General features: G+C 32.6%; 1 protein-coding gene across 2 annotated transcripts in view; it reads left to right on the forward strand.

Annotated features, from left to right (window-relative positions):
- ASCC3 (activating signal cointegrator 1 complex subunit 3) overlaps nucleotides 1-12421 on the forward strand; it is a 329389-nt gene that overhangs the window by 39416 nt on the left and 277552 nt on the right. For both annotated transcript variants that reach the window (XM_082855647.1, XM_082855648.1), the window contains exon 4: nucleotides 996-1555. In XM_082855647.1, coding sequence (XP_082711773.1) covers nucleotides 996-1555 — 560 coding nt within the window. The remainder of the gene's footprint in view (nucleotides 1-995; nucleotides 1556-12421) is intronic.

Consider the following 12421-nt stretch of genomic DNA (forward strand, 5'->3'; position numbering starts at 1 on the left):
ATGACTTGAAAAGAAAGTATAGGAGTTTGGGTTGAATTTCTGAACTATATCGTAAGCTGCTCAAGATTTGTGATTAATGTGATTGGAGCCATGGTTTCAGGAAGATGATGGTGTTAATTATATTATTGCTAACTTTACCAATATTACTTTAGGTTAAGTCCCATTGACTTTTGGGACCTTTTCAAGATTGAATTTCCTTTTTTCTGCTCTTAGAATATTCTTTGAATTCTATGACACATATACAGGTTCTTCTTTTATTTGAGGGAATCAGATATGAGATATTAATGCCTTAAAGAAATTAGGGGCTGCTCCTTTTTACTTCCTCTTACTTTAGTAAGAATTTACTTCTGGCCTCTTCTCAAGAGCAGAATTTAAAAGAAAATGTGTAATATGGCTGACTTTATTTTAAAAGATTCTTTTTATGTTTATCCTTGACCTTTCTACCCTTGTAGAAAAGGTATTAACTGTTTTTAAAACTTTATTTTTTATTGAAGTGTAGTTGATTTATGTATTAAATATTTTTGAATGAAAACTATGTAAATTTATTTCTTGCCATCTCAAGTGTGTAGTACGTGGAAAGGAGGTTAGGGATTTGTGAGGCTTCCTTCTAGCTCCAAAAATCTATAATTCAGACTTTTTTTGCACCTTACTTATTTAACTAGCTCATCAAATCAGTTTTTAAAATTTGGTTTTAAATAAGATTTAGCTAATGCTTCAAATTGTTTTTAAAAAGAGGTCAGGGGTTGTTGTAGGTAATTACTTTGCTATAACACTGATAATGGGTTATTTACCTAATACAATTCTTTGGGAATTTGGGAATGGACTTAAAGGGATTTACCTGTTCCTGAATTGGCTGTCTTTATCCATCTATAGCAAAATGTCAGTGTGTTTTCACTGTTGGATTTACTCAGAGGAAGATTTGTAATAGTTTCTTTGAAAATGGAAACTTCAGCCATGATCCATTTGAGCTAATGCTATTTCTTTTGTCTGAATAGTTGGAACGGATAATGGGAAAGAAGCAATTGAAAGTGCGGCTGCATTTCTCTTCAAGACATTTCACTTGAAGGACTCTGTTGGTCACAAGGAGACAAAGGCTATCAAACAGATGTTTGGTCCCTTTCCCTCATCATCTGCCACTGCAGCTTGTAATGCTACTAATCGAATTACTTCTCATTTTTGTAAAGACAGTCTTACTGCTCTCGTCCAGATGACAACAGATGAATATGGTGATAGAGTTTTATTTGGTAAAAATTTAGCATTTTCCTTTGACATGCATGATTTGGACCACTTTGACGAGCTGCCAATAAATGGTGAATCCCAGAAAACTATAAGTTTGGATTACAAGAAGTTTCTGACTGACCATTTTCAGGAGCATTCCGCCCCGGACCTCAAGCCTGTGGAAAAAGCAAACGACTCCTTTTTGTGGTGTGAAGTTGAGAAGTACTTAAATGCAACTTTAAATGAAATGGCCGAAGCAACAAGAATAGAAGATCTTTGCTGTACTTTATACGATATGCTTGCTTCTGTTAAAAGTGGTGATGAACTTCAGGATGAGGTATAGTTGAAGTAATTGCAGTTTTATCTTAATGTGAATTATCTTAATGAAATAGCCTTTTAAAATATGGGTGGCTGGCAAAGAAAGTATTTCTTTAATATTGTGCTACAGTGGTCAAATATGTAGCCAAATGGTTTTACATAGTAGACATGTGTATCTTTCCACTACGTAGTTGTAGGAGGACTGTGGGTGTAATGAATAGTAGAAGAGTCTAGGGCAGTAGTTTGGGTGTCCACAAGTCCTGGTTACTGGGACAGTTCTGGTTAAACCTGTTGTTACATTGTAATAATTAGTAGTGTCTCTTCTTCAAAAAGTATATAGGTTTGAATGATAAATTATATGGTTAATCTAGTACATTTGTACAGCATTTACAGTTTATATTACATTAGCAGTTTACATTTGTACAGCATTATATATTTCTATGAGTTCTTTGATGAAAATATAATAAACTTCAAAACATTAGAAATTTTATCTATATACTGAATGACTTACTGATTTAGAAAAATATTTTTGACTAGTTTCTATGATTGAAAGAGTAAGCTTTGAAAAACAGACTGATCTAGAAGTAATTGGACTGGTTTATACTACTTGTTCAATAAAGAATTGTGTCTTTATAAGTTTTTTATATCACACAAAGGAAACATTATTTTAATTCCTTTCTATGCCACCATTTGCTTATGTTATTCAAAATGATGAATTACTCTTACCGTCACATGAAAAGTTCAGTTTTGCTCTCAGTTACTGGCATTATATTCATTATCTGATATAAATTTAAAATAATGTCAGCCCAGTTTTAATACTGGATGAGTAACATATTTGATGAAGTATTAAGAGAGGTGGCATATTGTTGTAGAAAGGGCAGAGACTGAAATCAGAAGTCTTTCCTTTCCCACATTTTGGTAGTGAGAGTTCAGGTAATTGAATCCCCTAGAGGCTTTTTTTGCTGGGTTCTCTCAGGATAAAAAGAATGTGTAGATTATAGAATTGGTATAAGCCTTAAATGAGATACCATGTGTGAGATGATAAGTAGCATTTAATAATACTCGTTACATGGTAGCTGTGATTATTTTTGTTATTGTTGTTATTATTGAAATTAAGAATTTGAAAATCACATGGAGTATCAGGAATGTAGAAAAAAATCTAGGTTTCCCCCACCCCCAGAGGAGAATTAATTTAGGGAATTATCTGTTTCCATATATCAGAGTTTTATTAGAGTGTATACCTGATAGATCAGTAAATAAATTTTTATCTATGTCTTGTTATATATAGATGTTTCAAGTAATTAATAAAATGATGCTTGGAGGCTGGGTCTTAATTCAGAGAATTATTATTTTTACCGCTATTTTTTTTCTTTTCTGTTTTGCTTTTTTAAGTCTCACTATTCTAAAGAAAATCTGTTGAATTGAGTTTTTGAAGTGAGTTCTGATTTTAAGTCTTTGGTAAAATAGAAAAGGCGTTAATAGGAAAATACTTGGGAATATTGGAGATGGCATATATATATCTCTTGGTATTATTTCAATATTAAATGCTATTTGCAGTTATTAATATTGATGTAAGTATTGGTAGAGTTCTGTAACAAGTTCTTTGGAAAAGTGAATTTTGAGTTATTGATATTATCATAGTTCGTGGTTGTACAGCTGGGGTTCATTCTTTATAGCATTTCTTTTTTTTTTTGCGGTACGCGGGCCTCTCACTGTTGTGGCCTCTCCCGTTGCGGAGCACAGGCTTCGGACGCGCAGGCTCAGCGGCCATGGCTCACGGGCCCAGCCGCTCCGCGGCATGTGGGATCTTCCCAGACCGGGGCACGAACCCCTGTCCCCAACATTGGCAGGCGGACTCTCAACCACTGCGCCACCAGGGAATCCCATCTTTACAGCATTTCTAATTTTACATTTGCTATTAGCATTATTTCTTGACTCTATGTGGATGGTGTTACTGACCCATGTGAGTTCAGTCCTGAACCTAGCCCTGTTCCAGATATGTGCCTGATCCTAAACTTGGTTAGAATGTCTTCTGAGGGAAGACTATTTTTTTAGTACTTATTTGCATTATAGGTGATTCCAGCATCCTTTGAAATTTTGATATAGAGTAATTAGCATGGTTTAATACAGTAGTTCCCAAACTTTGTTCTCTCAACTCCTTTACGCTCTTAAAAATTACAGAGGATCTCATAGAGTTTTCCTTATGTTGTTTATCAATATGTTCTATTGATATTTATTGTATTAAAAATTAAAACAAAAATTTTAATATATTATTAAATATTGTATTTATTAAAATAATACTAAAATAATACTAAATCTATTAATATAAGTAACTAAGTCTATTACATTGATACTAATAACACTAAATCTGTTACATTAAGTAGCATTTTTATGAAAAGTAACTTCTCTGAAATAAAAAATAGTATGAAGAATGGCATTGTATGACATTTTTTCAAATCAATTAAATGTCTAGCTTAATATAAGACAGCTAGATTCCCATATGTGCTTCTGCATGCAGTCTGTTCTGATATTACACATTATGTAGCCTCTGGAAATCTCCACTCACTTTATACTCATGGGAGGATGAGATGAATGAGGCAAAGACTATTTTAGTGTTATTATGAAAATAGTTTTGGCTTCATGGACCTCCTGAAAGGATCCTGGAGATTCTAGACCAGACTTTGAGGATCACTGATTTAATGTATATACTACAATTTGGTAAGGAGGCTGTCGTGATGTTTTTGGTACCCAGAGTAGGAAATCTAATATTACCATGCTGAATGATTAACATTAATGTTTCATGAAAAGGTTTTATATCTATTAGGTATTGTACATTCTTTTTGGTAGTCTTAGCCCTGCTACAATATAAGGACACCAGCATTAACCAGGTTGACATTAAAATAATGTCTCTTCAACTGTGAGGACAAAATATGTGCTGCTTTTTCTGCCGTCTTTCCACCACATAATCAGAAGAGCCCTTCCCCTGCCCAGAGTCTGAATAGAGAGCTACCATTGGGTAAAATTATACTTAGAGAATATTTAGAATCATTGAGTTCCCCCACCCAATGTATTATTTGTGTGTCTAGCATTCTATCCAAGTGGTGCCCATATAATAAGGGCTACTTACTCTAATGAAGAGTTTCTTTTTTTCAAAAGGCATCTTATCCCTTGCTTGAGTAGTCCTCACGTAACTTACTTGTTTTGCTGACTGATAACTGCTCCTGTTACGTCTGCCATTTAGTCTTGTGTCTGTACAGGGGCAGTGAAGTTGTAGATGTCTACTCTTTTATATGACTGTGTTTTAGACATGTGATGGCAGTTAAATTTTTCCCTTCCTTAGCCTTTTTTTCTAAGTGTAAAACTCCTTCAGTTTTCCTCTACATTAACATTAATCCATTATATCAACACAGTCTGTGTACAGTTGTTCAGTTCTCCATAGATCTAACAGTATTGACCTGTAGAATGCTTTCATCATCTCATTTCAAAGATATCAAACTTTCAGTTGCTTATCCAATCTAAGAACAACTAACCTAATAATCTCATAGGAAAAAGAATTAAGACTATTTTGCCGTGATTTTACTTGTGAATTCTGTTCTTCTGTTACATTTCCATGTGTTGATATTTAAGTTATAATAATTTTCACAACCCATCATTTTTATCATTTCTTTTTTAAATTGGAGAATTTTGCCTTCATCTGGAACTTCTGTTTTCCTTTGTTATTTCTCAGAGATATTAATGACTCTGACCTCAACTCTGTAAGCAGTTCTTGAACCTTGGGATATGATTCATCAAGGTCTGAACACCTGAACTTATTTATTTGAACAAGTTAGGTAATTCTTTACTACTTTCTTCATAAGGTAGAACTCAATATCTCTCCATGGGTAGCATTCAATTTTTTTGGTATTTGTTCTGCTCTTTCCTGTCTTAAGCTAATATTCTCTGTAGGAGAAGATGCATGCAAAGTGAGAATGGACTTGCTTCTCCCATCTTCCTCAGGGAAAAACATATATCCTGGTTTTATTTCCTTGCTTCAAGCTTGGTAAAAGAACTCTGTCATTTCTCTCGTTTTTACGTGCCTAGATATTTTTAGAGCTTTAACCATATAGACACTACTATAATAGGTTTTAAAAACATATATGTAATTATGATAGTTTTTATTGTGATTTTGCTACCATATTGTCTCTCATGTCCCTCTAATATTTTTCAGTTTATAGTTCCTGCGTAGCCATAGTGTTTTATTAAAATCCAATTTTTTTCTCTTATTTTTTTCAGGATTGTGGTGGATATTCTAGTCTTTTATGCCATTTCATTTTTTAATGCCAACTGTTCTTTACACAACTTTATTTTTCTAATTTAAAACAAAGTATCATTGTAGAAAATTTAGAACATAAAATGTAGGAACGAAATCATCTGTAAGATTCTCACTACTATCCAGCGATGGCCACTGCAAATATTTTGGAGTATATATTTTAAAAAGTATGAATACTTAAGAAAATGGGTCCTATAGTATATGTAATGCTTTTTTGTTACTTAACACTTCTATGCATGTTTTTATGACAATAAAACATGCAATATATTATCTATTGTATTTTTTTTAGTTGAAGTATAGTTGATTTACAATGTGATTAGTTTCAGATCTGTAACATGGTGATTTGATTAATAAATTTTAATGGCTGCATAGTATACATTTATCATCATATCCTAGTTTATTAAATTAATACTCTGCTATTGAAGATTTAAGTTAAATCTAGCCTTCCCTATTATAAATAACATTGCAATAAAAACTTTTATGCTAAATATTTGCTAATACATATTTTTCCCTTGAATATATTACTAGTACTGAAAATTTTGCATGCAAAAGTACTGACGAAATTCTTTCCTGAAAGAATCTACCAGTGTACATTTCTGCCTATAGTGTATAAGAGTATCCTTGTACTTACGTTCTTGCCAACCCTGTTTATTAGGGAGATAATTATATCTCACTGTTTTAATTACACTTCTTATTACTACTGAGGTTAAAGATTTTTTTCCCCATATATTTATAGGCCACTTACTGCTTTCTAGTGAGAATTGCCAATTTTTCATTTGATGAAGTTCAGTTACTCTTTATATGAGAATTTATAATGAGATTAAAAAAAATTTTGTGATGTTTTGAGTGTACAAATAGGCAAGTCTATTCATCTTTTCATTTAGGAATCTTTTTTGGTATTATGCTTAGAAAGGCGATTCCAAAGACATGATTGAACCTCCCATCTCTTTTGAACTTTTTTCTTTTTAGTCTCACTGGTTTTAGTCAGAATGTTACTTGGATCAGGTGTATCTTTGTATTTAATTTGTAGGTGCATATCTGAATATGTCCATATTGCATACTCTAAAGTGATCTAGCCATTTTCTCCCAAGGTTCTTATTACTTCCACATTGTCTGCCATTTTAGGTTATTCATTCCTACTTTTACTTTTTAAGGGATGAAATTTTCGTGAGGAAAGTTCATGTTCTACTTTTAGCTGAATGTAAAATTTAGGAAAGGTCAAGATGGTTGAAGTGTTACCTGCTATAACAGGTCTCTTAAGTTTTATGGTCTGTATTGGGAAAGCACTGGCTGTATTTTTTTATTTATTTTGGTTGAATGTTGCTTTTACGTCCTTTTTTGTGGCTCAAATTGTTAGAATAATGAGCTGAATATGACGATAAAATAGATAAATATAAGTTCCTATACTTGTAACCAGGAACACTGTTAATTATAGGTAGAAGATCTAGTTCAGCAGCTTTCTCTAGTTGCGGCGAGCGGGGACTACTCTTCGTTGTAGTGTGCAGGCTTCTCATTGCGGTGGCTTCTCTTGTTGCAGAGCAGGGCTCTAGGTGCACGGGCTTCAGTAGTTGTGGCATGCGGGCTCAGTAGTTGCAGCTCGTGGCCTCTAGAGAGCAGGCTCAACAGTTGTGGCGCACGGGCTTAGTTGCTCTGTGGCATGTGGGACCTTTGCAGACCAGGGCTCGAACCCGTGTCCCCTCCATTGGCAGGCGGTTTCTTAACCTGCGCCACCTGGGAAGTCCCGAAAAGGTATTATTAATATGTTAACTTAAACTCACAATGAGGACTTAAAAATACTTGCTTGTTTCCAATTTGTGGTAATAACAGATTCCAAACTATTTTGCTCATAGTTGGAATGGTTGTTTGAGGAGTAAGACCTTTTACCAAATTTCGTACATTTAGTCTTATTCTTCTCTGTTTGGCACTGTTCATTCACTCGTTTATTCATTCATTCTCAGCTGTGTGTCAAGTACTCTTAGGTTTGGGGAGACAAAAAGGAAAGGTAACAAAGTTCAATCAACTCACTCCCATTATCTTGCTTTCTTAAGTCTCCTCCTCTTGGAATTTTCATACATATATTTAAAAGGAGAATGGGCATGAAAATTATGTTTGATATAATGAATGTTATGACTAATTTGGAAGAGCATATGGATTTTATAAGTTGAGCAATATCTGTAATGTTTTGATATGGGAAAGAAATAAGATAAATACATTTTATTAGCAGAATAAAGAATAAATTTCTGTGTTTGAGATGAGTAAAAAACGTTCTGGATAATGTTTATTCAGTTGAAAAACATAGATAAGTATGACTTAGATTTAGAAATTGCTGTAAGCATTTAAAAAATATTTAAAATTTAATACATTATTTGTCCAGCTTTATATGTACATGTGCACATATGTACATACATACATATGATGGCTGTAAATTTCTTTTCAGTAAGGCAACTAAAAATCAGCATATTTTGTTTTTAAGAATCAAGGAGGCTATCAATTTGCCACGTGCATGAAAATGTAAAGTAAGCTTTTAAATATACAATGGTACCGAGCTTTAACCTTACTTACTCTACATCTAATTAATTATAGTATGTGAGGAATAAATAGTATTTACATTCCAAGTAGTTTTAACTAAGTCGTGACCTTGGTTTTAGCTTTGTTAAGTTGTTGTGTTAGATTAAGTACCTGTAAATAATGAACATTAGTTATTCTGAAAATATAATTTATCTCATTCTCTGCAGTGCAACAACAATTTGCATAGCACATTTTTCTTGAGAGATAAATAAATGCTAAATAAATGCTGTCCTAATTTTCACAGTCATTTTCTTTTGTTGTTTAAGACTTTATTTTGGAATGTATGAATACTTAATAATTTTTTATGCCACAAACCAAACTAAGAATAATTTACAATGTTATAAATAACATACTCTGCTTTATGTAATTATTCTGATACTGAGTTCCATATGGACTGTTAATTCAAAACTTTTTTCAGAATTACTCAGTTAACATTTTCTTTTAACATACTTCATTATTCTTTGTTTTCAATACGCACATCATTTCATGTGCTAAATTGCTTGTTATCTCAAAGGAAGACATTCCCTAAATTGAGTATAGTTTTTCTTTGAATACCGTGTTTACCACAGTGTATAATGTATGCTGTTTATACAGTAGAGGTGTAGATACAACTCTAAGTTTTAAAATGCCTCCCTTCATAATTAAGAAAGGAAATACATGGATTTGCCTTAGTTTAATTTATGAGAATCAGAATGCCTCCTCTTTTTCTTGGGGCTTATTGGATAGTCACTGGTGCATCACATGGTTTTCCAATCCTTCTACTATTCTTAGAATCCCAGCCTGAGTAGAGAATTTGTAAATTACCCTGTTTTAATACTAATACCTAAGGTTATTCTGACTTCATAAAATAAACTTCTGGAGCTTTATTTATCTGTTTTTTAAAAGGTTTCTATAAGAAAGCAATTCTTTCTTTCATGAAAGTTTGAAGCAAGTATGCTTCTAAAACTATGTTGCCTGGTGTCTTTTTGTAGGGCAGACATTAATCAGCAATTCAGATTTTCCAGTTGTTGGTTTATTCAAATTTTCTATTTATTCTTAAATCAAATTTGATAATTTTATATATTTTCTGTGAAATTAGCCATTTCACTAGCCAAGTATTCAAGCTTTTTGCTCTAAAGTTATTCATAATGTCTTCTTATTTAAAAAGAAAATTTTTTTTACACTAGCTTTTGGTTATGTTGCTCCTGTATTTCTGTCTGTTTTCTACTTTCTAATTTTTGATAGAGGAGTGTTTGTTTTCAGAGAACCAGCTTTTAATTTTGTTGCTCTTCTCTTTATTTTTTTTCCCACATATGTTTTAGCTTTTATTCATATTTCAGGTATTAGTTTTAAATAATAAGACATCTGGCAGTTTCCCAGTCTTTAGATATGAAGTAGTTGGGACAAGCCTGATGTCCTTGTAGTTACATCCAGTTATAGCAGGTGTATTTGTTTCACAGTGGAAATGGGTTTCTTCTTTAAAAATTTTAATCTGTTTATAACTACTTGTTTTCTTATGCAATCAATAATAATGATGATAACATTTGAAATACTCTAAAAATATAAAGTGACATCAAGGACATTTATTGTATCTGAAAAATAAAGTAGATTCCAATGAGAATGTTAAAAGAGATGTATATTTTATGACCCGATAACTAATGCTGATAGAAAATGACCTCATATTGATCATTAATTACCTCTTTTCATTACTTACTCATTTTCTCCACAAAGATTTGTTAGGCATCTTTTTTATATTTTACTAGGTAGTTTTTGTTTAAACCACAAGTGTACAATCATTTAAACTTTACAAATATTTATCAGCAGTAGGAGAATAATCACCTTGATTGATATAGATTTAAAATTCTTTTTTTCTTGAATCATTTATCATCTTTTTTTAATTAATAAACTTTTTAAATAGCAGCCTTAAGTTTACAGAAAAATTGAGCAAAAAGGATAGAATGTTCCAATATACCCTCTTTTATTTTGTTTCATAAATTCTTTTAATGGAAGCAACTGCTTTGTTACCTCTTGGAGCTTTGTAATAGTACTTACTTGAAAGTCTTTATCACATTGTTCCATATTACCTTCTTCTGGAGTGAACTTAAGTTCCATTGTTGATTTTGTTGACTGTCATTTTTAGTTTAAGATTTCTTCATATGTTTTAGAATTTTAATTATGCTGATGGTGATGTTGATTTGTAGCTTCTTCCTTCCACATTCCCCCTCCTCCCCATCTTAGATTTCTATAGAGTTGTGGCCGCAAGTCTCATTTTGGTAGTAGTTCTTTTCAGCCCCTTCTTATAAACAGGGGAGCCCCATGCCCATGCTCTGGCCTCAGCTAAGCCTTGTTCTGCTTTGCACATTGTTTACAAGGAGCACTTTTTTTTTTTTTTTACATTTTGACCATGCCGCAGCATGTGGGATCTTAGTTCCCCTACCAACGATTGAAGCCATGCCCCCTGTGGTGGAATCGTGAAGTCTTAACCATTGGACTGCCTGGGAAGTCCCCACAGAGCACTTTTCATCTAGGTTATCTCACAGGAGCCAGACTCCTGGCCTTGCTGTCTAGAACTGGAGCTCAGCTTGTTACTTTAGCCCTACTCGGTGTTTTACTTTTTTTGGCTCAATTTCTGGTCCAGGGAGATATTTTTCTTCTTTTTAAGTTTGAAGTGTCTTTTAGGTTTTTCTCTTTTTCAGTCTTACCAGAAGAGGTGCATTCACCTTCTGCAATCTTACCAGAAGTGCATTCACCTTCTGCAATCTTACCAGAAGAGGTGAATTTTGTGCCATACCTTCTTTTTCATCTTAATCGCTAATACTTGTTTTCAGAAGTCAGCCTCCTTCACAGGTTAAGCATAAAAGGGAAGAGAGTTTTTTGAAGATAGTTTTAAGAAGAAATTTAAAAGTAAAATATATTTTAGTTTAGTTTTTTTTAAGAGAAATGACTGTGATTATCCTTATAGGATCATCATATTTTTTATTGTGACAAACTGCTTAAGGGTTTTGTTATTTAGAAGCACTCTAAAACTTGAAAATAGAATAACTAAATTCAGTATATAGAATGTCGATTGTACTGTCAGAAACAGTGACCAATAAACACTTATTCAGCTTTTCTTTCTACTTAGGGTTAAAATTGAAATCTTAAGTTTGCTCAAGGCAATGGAAAATTAATCATGACAGTTATGTAGTTTTAATAAGAATAACTTGACTATAGACTTTACAAGTATTTTGATAATTTCAACAACAAAAAACCAAACCAGGAGCTCATTGTTACTTATATTATTAGTAAGCCTTATATATTTTTTGCTTTATTTTGGTATTTTTAACCCTGTCTCTTGTTTTATATGAGTACCTGGTTATCATAACTTCATTGCTTATGCATTTTATGTATCAACTGATACCCAGAAAAAGTGATGTGTGGTATAATATTCCTGGAGATTCAATTTCTGTGTAGAGAGTTAAGTGTCTTGAAAGTACCCCAAATAGAAAGATCCCCTAATAAATGCTGTGATTTTTATTGTCTATGCCAATAAGGAAAGAGGCTAAACATTATTCCTTGCATATTATCAGTCTACCATGAAACATAATAAATCTCATAACAATAGTAAATGTGTATTTTAATAGTTACAGGTATTGCTTTCTGTGAAAAATGTTAATTTTCTTTTGATATACAATTAAATAAGCTTACTTGGAGAGTAATACTTTACCCACTTGCTCCGTTTTGTAAATCTGGCCATATAGATGCTCAAGCAAATTTTTCATTTCTGTTTATAAGATGCTCTTCTTTTCCCTAACCAGCTTAGTTCAAAGTGCCATCCATGGCTCTTCTACTTGGAAAGAATATAATGGACATTCTGCACTTATTGCATCTCTTAAGTAGTTCCAGTTAGATATTAGGATAAGGGATTTGCTTATTACCTCAAATGATTAAATTGTTAAAACATCTATTTTATTGCTATTATGAACTAATAATAATTATATTATTAAAATTACTGAAATAGTTTTTCAGTGATCAGAATTTTTAGAAAAT

Source organism: Leucopleurus acutus, assembly GCF_964270905.1.
Source record: "Leucopleurus acutus genome assembly, chromosome: 15".
NCBI classification, from domain to species: Eukaryota; Metazoa; Chordata; class Mammalia; order Artiodactyla; family Delphinidae; genus Leucopleurus; species Leucopleurus acutus.